The 16,793-nt window shown below is 39.3% G+C and overlaps 2 protein-coding genes and 2 pseudogenes across 4 annotated transcripts; 2 read left to right on the top strand and 2 right to left on the bottom strand.

Moving 5' to 3' along the window:
• The first annotated feature begins 589 nt into the window (after nt 1-589).
• Nucleotides 590-14,376, top strand: LOC110816141 (protein trichome berefringence-like 7). Of its 3 annotated transcripts, none has more exons than XR_015821720.1 (4): nt 590-2,342; nt 2,795-3,100; nt 3,887-4,204; nt 14,080-14,376. XR_015821720.1 is itself a non-coding variant. In XM_088223163.1 (4 exons), the coding sequence occupies exons 2-3, from the start codon at nt 1,306-1,308 to the stop codon at nt 3,087-3,089; spliced, it is 1,332 nt and encodes a 443-aa protein (XP_088079289.1). In that variant the 5' UTR covers nt 591-760; nt 900-1,305; the 3' UTR covers nt 3,090-3,100; nt 14,080-14,376. The 3 variants fall into 3 exon arrangements, 2 of the variants coding, with proteins under 2 accessions (XP_088079289.1, XP_021899885.2); XM_088223163.1 differs by lacking the exon at nt 3,887-4,204 and having other exon boundaries at nt 591-760; nt 900-2,342; XM_022044193.2 differs by lacking the exon at nt 3,887-4,204 and having other exon boundaries at nt 591-2,342.
• LOC110816142 (protein trichome berefringence-like 7 pseudogene) lies at nt 5,834-7,065 on the bottom strand (annotated as a pseudogene).
• On the bottom strand, nt 12,445-13,554 carry LOC110816143 (uncharacterized; annotated as a pseudogene).
• A 130-nt stretch (nt 14,377-14,506) lies between the features above and the next one.
• TED7 (tracheary element differentiation-related 7) lies at nt 14,507-16,470 on the top strand. The gene has a single exon (XM_022044246.2). It carries the CDS (start codon nt 15,447-15,449, stop codon nt 16,191-16,193), a length of 747 nt encoding a protein of 248 aa, XP_021899938.1. The 5' UTR covers nt 14,507-15,446; the 3' UTR covers nt 16,194-16,470.
• The last annotated feature ends 323 nt before the right edge of the window (nt 16,471-16,793 follow it).

Genomic DNA, 16,793 nt, shown 5'->3' with positions numbered 1-16,793 from the left:
TTTGACGAAATCATAAACTATAATTTACATTTGATTTGATTTCTTTTTTTTTAATTTTAAGACAAAAAATTCTTGTGTGATGAGTAGTAATTATAGTACAATTTGTCTTTAATTAGTTGCACTAATAATAATTATTAATAACGCACTGGAAACAGCTAAATCATTTGTCTTTATCCAATTCAAGACTAAAATAATCATATTCATGTCTTTTCTTTCCAACATGAAATTGGAAAAATTTAAGTAATTAATGATGAGGTGTTTTAATTAATCCAATTTTTTAAGTACTGTTTTGCATTTATTAGTCTCTTTATCTCTTAATTAAAATTTAAAAGTTGTCTGGAAAAAACCCATTTGCAAATTTGTAAATTAAAAAAAAAAATGATAGAAACATGTGTATAAAATAATAAATAATAAATACTATTTATTTGTTTGTTAAACAATTTTAACTAATTAATCAAGAATTTTTAATTAAAAAAAAATTATAGATCGGATGGTATGGAACATTCTTGCTTTCTTAATGCGTGAATTTACCAAAATGACCTCCTCCGACTTCTTGAATATTATCAGAGTCCGGACTCCATTTCTCTTTTCTCTCTCCCTATTTCATTGTTGCTCTCTCTCTCTCTCTCTCTCTCTCTCTCTCGTTTAACCACCTCTGATCTCCTCCGATCCATAAACGACTTCTTTCTTCCATTTGCTCACCCTACGCAATCTTTCCACATCCATCTGGCTCTCTGCAAAGTTTTTTGGTGAATCAACGGTAAACCTCTGCATCGCTCGAGAGGCTAGTAGTATCTCTTCATTAGATTGCCTTGGCATAATTTCTTCGAGAATTTATGCTACATTTTTAGCATTTATCTCCTTATTCATTTGGGTTTTTCTTTTTCTTGTGATTGAAGAGTGCCTATTCAATTTCTTTCCACTTGTTTTGATGGGTTGTGACCCGGAAGATGGTTCTGAGCTTGAGCTCGAGTTGCCGGATTGATTATGGAGATTTTACATATACGTTGGTTTTTCTTGTTGGAGTTTTCAAATGGTGATCTTTTTGTTGTTTCTTGGAATTTCTGTGATCCTTGGAGCTGGATGTAACTATAGATTTGAACAGATGTGGATGCACGAATGGATTATTTGGTAGGTTGTCCGATTGATGCTATAATGGATTTAATGTTTTTCTTGCGTAGATGGATAAGTGCAGACCTTCGATACTATAATTACTCAGGGCGTTAAGTTCGTCGGATCTTGGTGCTAAAAGAATTGAAATTATGTGTGGCTTGAGTAAGGATGCTTCACTGATTAGCGCTACGAATGATTGAGATTATGAGCAAATTTACCAAGAGTACATCATTCAACCGCAGGGCCTTGGGTTCTTTGAGCTTTGGAAGCCCAAGAACTTCAAGTATTAGTAGCCCTGTATCCTCAGCTTTAGGAAGCCCGAGAACCCTGAGTTTTGGAAGCCCAAGGGTTAGTCGATTCAGCTGGGTGTCCCGTTTGTTTCAGGTTCTTGTCATCGTTGGATCTTTGGTTTCATTCTTTATAGTCATAGGTGGCGGTTATATGTATGTTCTTCCTACCTTCAGTCAGGCATTTCTTGGATATGGTGTCTCCCAATTGAACACTTCAAGGGGAGAGTGTGATATATTTGATGGAAATTGGGTCACGGATAATGAATATCCGTTGTATAATGCTTCAGATTGCCCTTTTGTGGAACAAGGATTCAATTGTTTAGGAAACGGACGTAGAGAAGAGGATTATCTTAAGTGGAGGTGGAAACCAAAGCTATGTGATATCCCAAGGTTGAACGTTCATAATGTTCTGGAAAGGCTTAGGGGTAAGAGGGTTGTTTTCGTTGGAGATTCTATGAGCAGAACCCAGTGGGAGTCATTGATATGCTTGCTAATGGCTGGTGTAGAAGATAAGAACAGTGTCTATGAAATAAATGGGAATAAGATAACAAAAAGGATAAGATTTTTAGGTGTGCGGTTCAGTTCTTTCAATTTTACTATTGAGTTCTTTCGCTCTGTTTTCTTGGTACAACATGGTTGGGTGCCTAGACATGCACCCAGGCGGGTTCGATCAGCACTCAAATTGGACAAGTTGGATGATATCAGCAGTGAGTGGATTAATGCAGATGTTCTCATATTCAACACAGGACAGTGGTGGGTGCCAGGGAAGCTTTTTGAAACAGGTTGCTACTTTCAGGTTGGAAACTCATTAAAGCTTGGAATGTCAATTCCTACCGCCTTCAGACTAGCATTAGAAACTTGGGCATCATGGATTGAGCAAACAATCAACACAAGTAAAACACACATCTTTTTTCGGACATTTGAGCCATCTCATTGGAGGTACTATCTACTATCAAGATGCTATGTTCTTTAAGTACAGTTGCATTAAACTTGTTTTGGAATCAGATATGCCTTTGAGTGGAGCAGTAAACAACGTTTTTTTCTCTGTATTAATTTTTTCTTTTTCTTGCCCAATGACATTGAACTATTCTCTCTTTTCCTTCACCTGTTAATTTTGGATCGAACTCTCCTTTCATTCGGCCATCTTGTTTATTCACGGGCATACAAAAGTCGGGACTTTTATATTTCACTTCTCTTGAAAAGCTCTATCAATTGGTCTTCCCTATCAAATGTATGCTATATTCACCTCAACCACGAGTTTTTTGGAGGCATAACAATATTCTTGCATTTAAAGAAGTTTCATATGCTTTACTTATTTTCTGCTGGATTTCACTACCAAGTGTGAATTCATTCTTCATCATATTTTTTAACAGTTCTTCATTTTGCTTCAGGGACCAAACTCACAGGTTATGCAATGTGACGCATCAACCTATAGCGGACACCAAAGGAAGGGACCGAAGTATATTTTCAGACACCATCTTGGATGTGATAAAGAATATGACAGTTCCTGTAACAGTTTTGCATATAACTTCTTTGTCGACATTCCGCAGTGATGCACATGTGGGTTTGTGGAGTGACAACCCATCTGTCCCTGATTGTAGCCACTGGTGTCTACCAGGAGTTCCAGATATGTGGAATGAAATTTTTCTGTCATACCTGATTGCTAACTTTAAACATAACCAATGACATGTCACTGTGTGAGTTCCTTTTGGCTTTGGCTTTTCTTAATTCTGCTTTGCTTGGGTCAATTTGAAATGAGCTTAAAAATGCTTTCTTTGGGCCATATTTACTATGTACATGAGCTTAAATCCTAGTATTTTTCTCTGCTTGCAAGAACCCTTTTCCTTTGCTTTTTCTTCCTCAATTCTGCTTTGCTTGGGCTGATTTTCCATGAGCGTAAAATTCCTCTCTCTAGTCCCTATTTATTATTTACATGAGCTTAAGTCCTAGCATTTTTTCTCGAAAATCAACCATTCTGTTTCTCCTCCTCTTAGTCAGATAGCATCATAGGCTTGCTTCTTTCAGTTATACATTATGGGATCATCCTGCATACTGTTTTTGTCACATTCGTGGATTCTCAGGTTTGACATACTGAGATAAGCTGAAATGCATATCTATACTCTTCAATTGGTCATGGTCTTCTTTGAGGACCAAACTCTTCATGATGCAAGAACCTATCAGGACCTCAGCTGACTCCTAGAGTCAATTCAACAAGCATTCTGCTTTATTCTTTATGATACTCAGCTGGCTGCTCATTGCCATTGCATTTTGACTTCTTGTTTTTCTGGTATGCCACATAGATAGCAGTTATTGGTTATTCCAGTAAACAACTGCTAGATTTCCATTATTATAATCAGTCAAAATCTATTGAAAGTTTTCAGTGAGAATCTATCTAGACTCTCTCCCTAGAAATGCTTCCCAAATGTTTCTCTTCTTTTCTAATGTCTCTCTCTCCTTTCTGTCCAATTTAATCTCTGTTCAAGGTTCATGTCTGAGGATCCTAACATTTGGTAGTAGAGAACTCCAATTTCAAAGAGGTGTGACCTTCCCTTGCACCAATGGCCAAGAACAAGGGCAAGGTCCCCACCTGCTTATCAGCAACTTTAACAGCATGACAATTCAGTGAAGGGTTCAGATCAAAAATTGAAGGATTTAATTACAAAGCTCTATGGATCGTTGAAACCCACAAAAAAAGCAACTCCACAAGATACAAGGAGAATCAATCGCATCTTGAGCGATGATTCAAACATCTGGCTGACATGATGAGGAATATGAAGCATCCCCCAAAATTGACCATTCAGGTACCTTAGCCATCCCCTAGTTTTCTTTGTTCTATGAAAAGATTGGCAACTCCTAAACCGAAAAACAGTATTGGTTGTAGCTATTGATACAATAGGAGTTTCTTGGATTACTAGGCACTGGGACTTGGGATTCCACATTTTGATTAAGGAAATTTCCAAGCTTGGATTTGGCACTGCTAGAATTCTTTTCAGTTATGCATCGTGTACCAAGGTAGTAAGTTTTTCTTGGGTGGACGAGCAAATACGTGGTACCAAGGTAGTAGGTTTAGCAAAAGGTTTCGCATTTGAAATTTTTATGGAAGAATTATACAGTAGATTCTGTTAGTTGTAGATCATGGATTTGTGGAAAAATTTTACAAGCTCGTCCAGGTTGAATCTGTCCGTGATTACCCCAAAAATTTGAGGAATGATGCTGACTGCCTTGGCCATTCTGAATGATACTTCATAGCATGCTTCATTAGTGATTTGAATGAAGAACTAAGGCTAATAATCAAAATACTTAGGCCTCATACTTTAAATTTAAGTTTTGAACAAGACCAATTCCAATAACAAATCATCAATACCATGCTTAAACGCAAGAAATCCTTCCAAAAAGACCAATTGCCTCGAAATCCAAAATCAGCAATTAATAAAACCACATGTCATACTACATCCCAGAAGTTTAGTTCAATTGATAAAGACACTGTAAAATCTCCTATGACCTCAAAACTATTCCCAACCAAAACCAGGCCTAACTCTCGGATAATGCCCACCTGACCTAAAACATTCCCTAGATTCTTGCTTTAGGTGTGGGGATAGGCCTAACATTCTTGATCTCAAAACCTATTCCCACCAAACCAAACCAGGCTTAATTTTTTTGGACACCAATGCAAACCTAAGAAAGTTTTAACATAAGGAGCATAGAAGAAGGCAATTGACCCTAAAAAGTACTTCATGATGGTAGGGAAGACAAGGATGTTGGGGTGATATCAATGCAAGCCATGGAAGTGCATAGGAAGAGGCACACTATCAAAATTAGAGGCCTCATAGAAAAAAGACCAATTTTTATTCTGATTAATTAAGAAAGCATGCACTACTTCCTAGATGAAAGAGTATAGCTCAGTGAAAGAATGGTTATATCGAGGCCACTCTCTATTACGTTGACCAATGACCATTAGGTTGTGAATAAGTTAAAGTGTGAGGGGAGATATGGGGAATGCAGGGATACGTCTTTGCTATTACCTTCAGGTGATCAAGTTGTCTATTATCATTGGATGAAACAATTTAATCCAGTACTCTTTACCTTTATTGGAATAAAGAGTATCCTTTGAGAAATTAGGATAAAAGATTATCCTCCAAATATTAGTAGAGCAACCACGACAGCTTAAGCTTTTTTGCAACAATCTAGAGAAGAGAATCTATAGAGGTTGGGAAGGTAACATAGGTGTGGTCTATTTTATTTGTGGTTGTTAGCATGTTGGACCAGATTGAGCAAGGTTCACTACTCTGCTAAAATCATTTGAGAATGTACTTTCTAATTCATAGACCTTTTCTCTTGAAAAAAGCCTAGATCCTGTAAGTCTTCTCAAACCAGACAACCCTTTTAATATGAGACTATGTGGTTGAGGTGAATATAGCATACATTTGATAGGGAAGATCAATTGATAGAGGTTTTCGAGAGAAGTGAAATACAGAAGTTCCAACTTTTGTATACCCATGAAATAAACAAGATGGCCAAATGAAAGGGAGAGTTGGATGCAAAAATTAACAGGTGAAGAAAAAGAGAGACTGGTTCAATGTCATTGAGCATGAAAAAGAAAAAAAGTAACACAGAAATAAAAGCCTTGTTAGTTCTCCACTCAAAGGTATATCTGATTCCAAAACAAGATGTGTGTTTTACTTGTGCTGATTTTTTGCTCAATCCATGATGCCCAAGTTTCTAATGCTACCCTGAAGGCAGTAGGAATTGACATTCCGAACTTTAATGAGTTTCCAACCTGAAAGCAGCAACCGGTTTCAAAAAGCTTCTTGTTACCTACAACCATCCTGGGTCAAATATGAGAACATCTGTAGTAATCCACTTATTGCTGACATCATCCAACTTGTCCAATTAAAGTGTTGATCGAACTCGCCTTGGTGCATGTCTAGGTACCCAACCGTGTTGTACCAAGAAAACAAAGCGAAAGAACTCAGTGGTAAAAAGAACTGAACTGTATACCTAAAATCTTATCCTTTTTGTTATCTTATTCCCATTTATTTCATAGACACTGTTCTTATCTTCTACCCCAGCCATTAGCAAGCATATCAATGACTCCCACTGTGTTCTGCTCATAGAATCTCCAACAAAAACAACCCTCTTACCCCTAAGCCTTTCCAGAATATTATGAAAGTTCGACCTTGGGATATCACATTGCTTTGGTTTCCACCTCCACTTAAGATTATCCTCTTCTCTATGTTCATTTCCTAAGCAATTGAATCTTTGTTCCACAAAAGGACAATCTGAAGCATTGTACAAAGGATTTTCATTATCCATGACCCAATTTCCATCAAATATGTCAGTCTTCTCTTGAAGTGCTCAATTGGGAGACATCATATCCAAGAAATGCCTGACTGAAGGTAGGAAGAACATACATATAACCACCACCTATGACTACAAAGAATGAAACCAAATATCTAATGATGACAAGAACCTGAAACAAAAGGGACACCCAGCTGAATTGACTTATCCTTGGGCTCCTAAAACTCATGGTTCTCAGGCTTCCTAAAGCTGAGGTTACAGGGCTATTGATACTTGAAGTTCTCGGGCTTCCAAAGCTCAAAGAACTCAAGACCCTGCAATTGAATGATGTACTCTTTGTAAATTTGCTTATTATCTCATCCATTCATGGCACTAATCGGTGAAGCATCCTTACTCAAGCCACACATAATTTCAATAATGTTAGCACCAAGATCCAACAAACTCAACGCCCTGAGTAATTATAGTACCGATGGTCTACAATTATCCATCTAAGCAAGAAAAACATTAAATCCATAATAGCATCAATCGGATAACTTACCAAAACATTAAATCATAAAGATGCCAGAAGAAAAATTTCTAAGTGTGACATCTATCAAAGATGCAAGAAGAAAAACATTTCTTCTACGAGACTATTGATGCTATTGCCTATTCCCCACCAAGTCTAGACTGATGTCTTTATGGGTTTCATAAAGAACTTTCAAGATCAAAGGGGAAGGATACCATATTACTGGTACCAATGAGTGTCACCAATTTCTGCTAAAAGGGACTTGTGAAGATCATGTCCCTATGAGATGCTAGTGATGGACAGATTTACTAGTGACATTAGTCTTCCGTTGTCGCCGAGGTTGCTCGGTTTTTCTTGGACAACGTACAGAGATTGCATGGGATGCCATAATATATAGTATCTAACCACCCTTCAGTTGAGTCTAGCTTACCATCCTCAAACTGATGGCTAGACTAAAACAGTCAATGACTAGAAGGCTAGCCTCATCTACAGGCAAAATAGCTCGGGCAGCACAGATAGTGGTATCATGTGATGTATAACTCGAGTATCAAGATGAATTTCTTCCAGGCTCTCTACAGGTGTCTACCGCCCTATTTTTCTGCAACAATGAAAGTCTTACCCTATCGGGCAACTTCGAGGAATTGTTAGTGGAAAGACAGCGAGTAGCAGGGTTATTGAAGGAGTGTGCTGACCCCCATGGAAGCAAAAAAAAGAAGGGAATTCAATGTGGGAAATCTGGTCTTATTAAAGCTGCAGCTATATAGACCAAGTTTGATGGCAGTTAGAAGAAATCTTAAGCGAACTCCTAAAGCCTATGGGTCCTTCAAAGTGCTTTAAAACATCAAACCTTTGGCCTATAAATTGCTAAAACCAGAAGGGACTCTTCCATGTTTCCTTGCTCAAAAGAATGTGGAAGGCTCAGCAACTTTTGTGATGAGTTGCCTGGACCAAGCCTGGCCAGTTTAAGATGGAATAGCTTGCCATTCTTCAAAAGAACCACCATACAGAGGCAGAAAAAAAACTAGCAGAGCAACTGCTGATCCAAGGGGTAAATTTGGGGACTGGTGAGACTACATGGGAGGATTTATCCTCCTTAGAATGCAGTTCCCTAGCTTCAACCTTGAGGAACGGTACTCCTTCAATGAAAGGGTGATGCCAGGACTTTAGCTGATTCTAGAGCTAATTGAACAAAGAATTGTCTTCCTTTAATTGTTCAACTTCTCAGTAATTGTTAACAGAATGTGGGGCAAGCTGGCTGCTAATTTCTGTTGCATGTTGAATTCTTGTTTTTCTAATTATGCCACATAAATAGCTGTTATTAGTGACCTGGGTAACTGGCGTCTAGATTTCCATTTCTATGATCAGTCAAAATCTATTGAAAAATCAGTATGAATGTTGTTAAGTTTGCAGCAAGGTTTTGTGAAGAAAAGTTGAATTTTCTATTAAACATGATTGCCTAATATATAGGCGAGTAAGTTTACATGGAAAGATCAGAATTTTCTTTACTTAGTCTCCGAAAATCAAGGCTAAGATATATATAATATATATGCAGAATATATACATGAGATATGAGGAGATCGCCCAAGAGAGAAGATCGCGTTTGAAACACGTTATTACTCCCCCTCAAGTTGGCGCATGAAGGTTGCGCATGCCCAACTTGCAAGACAGGTACTGAAACTGGGATCGTCCGAGGGCCTTTGTGAATATATCAGCAGCCTGATCGGAGGAATGTACCTGTGCTGTAGTGAGACAACCAGCCAGGAGCTGTTTTCGAACAAAATGGTAGTTGATTTCAATATGTTTTGTGCATTCGTGGAAGACTGGGTTGGAAGCTATGTGTAATACAGCTTGGTTATTGCAGAACAGACACATAGGTTGAGTCATAAAAACTCCCAACGAAGCCAAAAAGGATTTTAACCAAGACAATTCGCATGTGGCTATGGCCATAGCACGGTATTTGGCCTCGGCGGAGGAACAAGCAACGGTAGGTTGTTTCTTGGCCTTCCAGGAGATCGGAGAATTTTCTAACTTGATGAAGTAGCTTGTAGTCGATCGACGAGTGAGTAGGCAATCGACCCAATCAGAGTCACAGAAGGCGAATAGCTGAGGGGAGCTGTCTGCAGGCAAGAAGATGTTGTTACCAGGACCGCTTTTGATATAGCGCAGGACGCGAAGGACAGCATTCAAATGCTTTTGACGGGGTTCATAAAGAAATTGAGATAAAATATGAACGGCATAACAGATGTCGGACCGAGTGATAGTGAGATAAACAAGATGACCAACTGAGATAAACAAGACGACCAACTAAGTGGTGGAACCGAGAAGGATCAGCTAAATGAGGACTGTCGAGGGTTGCCAAAGTGTATTTTGCTCGATGGGAAAGTCTGCTTGTTTGGAAACTAGTAAACCGGCTTCAGACAAGATGTCAAGAGCATATTTGCGTTGTGACAGAAACAGACTAGAGGGTTCACATGCAACTTCGATACCGAGAAAATATTTTAACTTGCCAAGATCCTTAATGTGGAAACACCCATTTAGGTAGAGTTTGAAAGAGGCACAAGTTTCGGGATTATTTCCGGCAATGATCAAATCATCAACATAAACAAAGACAGAGGGGAAGATATCCTGGCGATGATAAGTGAACAAGGTATGATCAGTATGTGACTGGAAAAAGTCGTAGGTGCGTAAGGCGGAGGCCACTTTTGCAAACCAATTTCTAGGAGATTGCCAGAGGCCATATAATGATTTTCGCTAGCAACCGACCTTAATGAACTCTGGGGCAGACGCATGTATATTTCTTCCTAAAGATTACCTTGTAAGAATGCGTTGTGTACGTTGAGTTGGTGTAACTCCCACCCTTTGACCACAGCAACAACAAATAGGGTGCGGAGACTGACCAGCTTGGCGACTGGGGCAAATATCTCAGTGTAATCGAGGCCCTCTACTTGAGTGTCACCGCGAACCACGACACAGGCCTTGTATCTTTCGATGGAGCCGTCCGAGTGGTACTTAATCCGAAAGACCCATTTGGAGCTAACGGGTTTCTTTCTACGAGGAAGATCTTTGATGGTCCAGGTGCCGGTTCGCTCCAGAGCAGTAATTTCTTCTTGCATGGCAGCACACCACTTAGGGTCGCGGGCAGCCTCCGAATAGTGTCGAGCCTCAACGCCTGTGGTAACAGCAGCTAAAAAATGAGTGTGTGCAGTAGAGAACCGATCATAGGAAACATAGTTGGCTAGTGGGTACCGGGTGTTTGTGGAATGGCATCCGCTGGGTGCCAAAAGGTGAGCCAAGTGACAGACAAAATCCTGAAGTGCGACTGGTGGACGCTTGATTCTCTTACCATGGCCCAAATCTGTCCCGGAAACATCGACTGTAGTGGGTCAAGGGAATGTGACTCAGACAAAGATGGAGGGGAGGCAGTGCTGGCAGGAGCTCCCTTTGTCGGGGAAACTAAACTCGAATAATGCCAATCCCACTGAGTTGCAGAAGGTAAAGGAGAGGGAGACGAGGACTGCAACCCCGATTCTTTGTCGGAGTGAATATGAGCAAAGGGGAAGACAGTTTCTTCGAAGAGGATATTGCGAGATATGAAAACTGTAAAGGTTTCCAGGTCCAGTACCTTCCAACCCTTCTTATCGTATGGATATCCAAGGAAGACACAACGGCGACTACGAGGAGCAAACTTGTTGCTTTCTTGAGGATTTGCAACAGCATAACAGAGGCATCCAAAAAACCGAAGATGGTTATATGCAGGGGAAGCGAAAAACAGAATTTCATGTGGAGTTTTGGTATTGAGAACATAGCTAGGAGTGCAATTAATAAGATGAGTGGCTGTGAGGACACATTCTCCCCACAACTCGAGAGGAAGATTGGCTTGAAAGCGTAGAGCCCGTGCGACTTCAAGGATGTGTCGGTGTTTTCGTGCCACCCGACCATTATATTGGGCAGTGTCTACCAGCGATGTTTGATGGAGAATACCAGCTGAAGTGTAAAATGACTGCATCGCTCGAGACTCAAATTCGGTCCCATTATCACTTCGGATGATCTTGACAAATTTTCCGAATTGTCGTTGGGTCATTGAGCAGAAATTGCGAAGTAAACTACTGACCTGGCTTTTATCAGTTAATAAGTAAATCCATACTATTCGACTACAATCATCAACAATAGTAAAAAAATAACGAGCTTAAGAAAGTGTACAAACACGATACGGTCTCCAAATGTCACAATGAATTAATTCAAAGCATTCTTTTGCATGAGTACAACTAATCAGAAATTGAAAACGTGTTTGTTTGGCACGACAACATACATCACATAAATTGTTATCTTTTGGAAAATTAACATTAACACCAGGAAGATGAAGTAGCTTTTGGCGGGAGGGATAACCCAACCGTTGAAGCCAGAGAGAATAAGACTCCAGAGTAGTCACAGCAGCAGCGGTAGCCACCAGTAGAGGACGGAATAGAAAAACGCCCTTGTGTGGTTTACCCAGACCAATCAAGTTCTTCGTAGAACGGTCCTGTATAGCACACATATGAAGAGCAAAGGTTATAGTACAATTTGAATCATTTATCAGTTGCCCAACAAAAAGTAAATTGACCGAGAGGTGTGGAATAACTAAAACATTGCGAAGGAGGAAACCCGGGTGAAGCAACACCATTCCCTCCTCTACTGTTGATGTCTGCATGCTATCAGGAAGTCCTACTGAAGTTGGAGCTATGTCATGAATAGCAGAAAATAAAGCTATATTGCCGATCATATGATGAGATGCTCCACTGTCAATGAGCCAAGATACGGTGGAAATATTAGCCTTACCAGCTAGTGACTCAGAGGTAGATGGTGGCGGTTCAAGGAGTGGAAGTAGGCGCTGCATTCGGATGTCAAGCCAGTCATGTTGGGCGGAGACGGTGCGGTAGGAACAGCAGTCTGGGCTGCGGTTGCTAAAGCAGGTTAGGACTGTATTTGCTACTGTTGACCATAGGCTGGTGGATCAAGATTTGGGTGGCGAGGTTTGCCTCGGTTGCGTCCGCGTCCTTGTGGGGAAACACCAAGTCGGGTGAAACAACGATTGAATGTGTGGCCTAGCCGGTGATAGTAGGTGCAGAAGGGACGACCGCTTGGAGTGCGGTCTGCAGAGCCAGACACAGGTGCAAGTCGATGTGACTTGTTAGCTTGGATGGCAAAGCCTAGTGTAGGCATGTCATTACGGGCTCTAGTAACTCGCTGATGAGATTCTTTCTATGAAATCATAGCATACACTCGGTCCAGGGATGGAAGAGGATCCATGTTGATGATCTGCGTCCTGAGAGTGGCATAGGCACCGTCCAATTCCATTAGGAATTGGTAAATATTTAGATTTTCAAACTAAGTAACGATCTTTGTTCCTTGCGCACATGAACACGGAGCTATGGGGGAAAGGTTGGATAATTCATTCCATTTAGCTAGCATAGTTGTGTAGTAAGTCATAATAGAGCAGCCAGATTGTTTGCTCATTGATATATCGGACCAAAGTTGATAAATACGGGATCCATTTTCAATGGAATATCGAGCTTTCAGCAAATACCACATCAATTTTGCATCTATGATGCAAGAGACCGTTGCAAGGACAGGGGCATCAAGAAAGTTCGACATCCACGAATAGAGCATTAAGTTGACGACTTCCCTGGCTTTATGGTTCGGAGACGAAAAATTCGGCTTTGCGATTGATCCATCAATAAAACCGAGTTTATTTTATGATTTTAATGCCATGAGTGTTGCCTGTTCCCAAGTGGCATAATTTTCTCCTTTTAATTTTATTGACGTGAGAGAGATACCTAGAAGAGCTGAAGGTGGTAAGTAATATGGTGAAGTTGGATCAGTAACAACATACCGTTTGCTGGAAGTTCCATTGTCGGATGATATGGGAACTGATGCTGTTTGCTTGGAAGTTTATGCAGAAAAAAAAAACAGAGGACATGATTTTGGGAACAGGGAGAGCTGTTGATGGCGGAAGTGTTTACAGACACTCTGATACCATGTTAAGTTTGCAGCAAGGTTTTGTGGAGAATAGTTGAGTTTTCTATTAAACATAATTGCCTAATATATAGGCGAGTAAGTTTACATGGAAATATCAGAATTTTCCTTACTTAGTCTCCGGAAATCAAGACTAAGATATATACAATATATATGCAGGATATATACATGAGATATGAGGAGATTGCCCGTGAGAGAAGATCGCGTTCGAGACACGTCATTAAATATATCCAAAGACTCTTTGGAAATTATTCTAAATCTCTCTTTTCTTCTTCTCTTAATCTCTCTCTGCGCCTTCTCTTCAGTTTCTCCTATTAATCTCGGTTTAGCATTCATGTCCAGGATCTCAACAGAACCATTCTCAGGATACTATTTGTGGCAAACTGAAGCAAACAAGGTCTCCCTTTATCTGTCTAAGTAATTTAACACAGCCTCCAAAATCGTGAAACAATTTTTTTGGATCAAGGTCTTGTGATTCTCCTTTAGCTGATATGTATTAGTGGGTGCAACAATTGTCAAATCATGAGATTGTTTCTTATAAGAATTCAGTGCACAGGCTGTGGTTTCCCTTGTTTCCATAGGGGCAAATGGCACAATGCAGCTGTTTGGTCTTCGTTGTATTTATAATCACCTTGTTTGACCTTTTTATCATGCTCGCAGATATTCTATTTCTATATTTTTTATAATTAGTTTACTACGACTATGTCTTGCTCTGTGCCATGTCATCTCATGCTCTTTAACATGCACAGCTTTGTCAATAACTGAATATATCTTTCCTCTTCCCTTTCACTATTAAAGTCATTTTGGAGAAAATAAGCATTTGCTAGATTTTTAATGTGTTCTCTTTTTACTGCGGTGCAGATCAAACAATTTCATTTTTGCAAGATCAAGCTGATGAAACTTCTAATTCCAAAGGATGGAGTAGATGACTCTCCCTTGAATCTTCTTCTATCCTTCAGCCAACTAATCCCTCAAGAAAAGAACCCCCTTTCTAAAATGTAGAGTCACACAGATAAGAGTTTTGTAAAAGAAACTGATTTTTTCATTCTTTCTCCATTTTATTTTCCTTTCAATTTTCATCTTTAGGAGAGGAGCTGCAATTTGGTTTCCGTGGTGTAAAAAGAAAGTTTGATTCTGGCAGTAATCAAAATTTTGGTAGTGAGGCTTCTCTTTTCCCTATAGAAGAGTAACTTGAAAATATTGTATTGGATTTACTACTCTACTTGGTTTTTTGGAAAATTGTGTTGTCTCTATTGAGAAACAAATTTATTAGTAGATCTTTCAAAGGTCTTTACTAAAAGAAGAAATCTTTTAAAAGGTCTATATTTTTACAGAAATTGATGGTTAAGTTTGGGAACCAAATCATCTTCATTCTTTCCCTTCCTCTTCTCTTTCGTCCCCAAAGAGATCCTGACAAAGAATAGAGAGAGAAAAAATGTAATTTTCTACCGCTTAAAATCATATCCGCTTGTCATGCTTGCTTCTCAAAAGATGTGCTCCAAGAAGAAATAAAATATGATTATAATGTTGAACTTGAAAGACAAAAGATTTTGAAATCATATGATGAAACTGGTTTTACTGAGGTGATCTAACTTGCGTTTAGTTCAATTATCCCTCAAACATTTTCAATTTGTATATTAGTTTTGATATGCATAATTAAAATATGATTTATTAATTTTATTATAGTTTCAACTTAAACTTCTTGATGGTAGTTCTTAGCTTTGAAGGTGGAAGATCAATTTTCACAATTAAAGAAAGAATGTCACGGGCTTCCATCCTAAACTGGCCAGGCAACTCATCACAGATAACTTTTGAGCCTTCCAGTCTGATGAGCATGGAAACATGGAAGACTGGATGTATAAGGGGTCCCTTTCTGGTTCTAGCAATTTATAGGCCATAGGTTTGATGTCGTGAAGCACTTTGAAGGAACCATAGGCTTAAGATTTCTTCTAACCGCCATCAAACTTTGTCTACAGAGCTCCAGCTATATATATATATATATATATATACACACACACACACATATTGAAGAAGTGTTTTTTAATGCAATCAATGACAACTCTTCAAAGGGCAAAAGCTTAGCATGAGTGACAAGTTATTAGAAACTTACAAGCACCTAAAACCATTCACAACCTTTCTCAGCAATTGCAACTACAAATACTACTACAACATCTCCCTTTTTGTCATCAGCATCTGATCCAATCAATCCTCAGGCAGCTGAACAAAAAATGGCTTCTCTCAAACATTACTTCCCATATTTTCCCTTGCCACCCCCCAATCCAATGCCTCCATTTCCAAAACCAACACCCCCTCCACCTCACAACAACCCACCAAATGTAGCTCCACCACACCACCCCATTACTCCACCACCCAATCCAACACCACCTCATAACATCCCGTCACCTCCATTTCCAAATCCAACACCATCTCCACCTTACAGCCCACCAAAAGTAGCTCCACCACATCACCCCGTTATTCCACCACCACCACCTCCGCCTCCAGCAGTCAAGCCTCCTAAGATCCCACCACCACCAGCCTTCAAACCTCCGCCACAACCTCATCCTATTTCTCCTCCACCCCATTCAGTTCCACCACCACCACCACCTGGACACCATTCAACTGTTGTCATTGTGGTGTTTGTGTCACTTGGGGGTCTATTCTTTCTTGCATTCCTCTCTGTCCTCCTATGTTGCTTCATTAAGAAGAGAAAGAAGAAAACGGTTCACGAAACTGAGATCTTAAAGATTGATGAACATGTGAAAGTACATGAAGCCATTGTGCCAGGTCCACATGGTGAACAAACTACAGTTCTAACTGTTGAAGAGGATCTGCATATTGAAGAAGAAATAAAGAAGGATGAAAAGGTAATGAGTAAAGATTCACATCTTAAATCTTCTGGGAATCATAATGCCGCTGCTGATATGCCAGAACCTTCTTCTGGGTCAAATCATCAACTTCTTGAGAACAAGCTCTGATTGAACGTTACATAAAATGAGTGGCATAAGAAGATTGTGTGTTTCCATGATAAGTTAAACCCTATTGGCTACTGATAATAAATATTTCTTGTTCTTTCAATCCCCCAAATGGATAATATTGCTGTCATGAAAAAACTGTGGAGGCTTTTTTAACATATTCACATTCCTTTGTAATAGAAATCCAAGCAAAAGCCATTGAATTTATAACCAAAAAAGAAAAATAAGCATATATCTTTCTTCTTATATTAGAGAATATGGACAATATGTTTGTCTGACACTCATTCCTATAATATCAATGAAATACAAATTGCTTCCGCTAATAAATAAATATGAAAGGAAATAGTGTTATCTACTTTTATGTTGTGCATCAGCTTTGAGAAGTATAATTAAACTCCTATATTGCATGGTAAAAAGAGAAATACTATGCTGAAAATAATAACAATAATAATGGTTCTAAATATCATAAAACCACAACCATATCCGTCAAAGAACCAAAAGTCACTGTTTTTTCATTTCTCTCCTGAATTTATTTCTTATCAAACAACTGGTATTTCATTTTCCCCTTGGATTTAATTAGGACGCTTCACAGAGGACACAACA

This window comes from Carica papaya, chromosome 6, assembly GCF_054855325.1.
Source record: "Carica papaya isolate Zhongbai chromosome 6, ASM5485532v1, whole genome shotgun sequence".
Lineage (NCBI taxonomy): Eukaryota > Viridiplantae > Streptophyta > Magnoliopsida > Brassicales > Caricaceae > Carica > Carica papaya.
The sequence above is the reverse complement of the archived record's forward strand: the minus strand, read 5'-3'. Positions and strand labels throughout refer to the sequence as shown.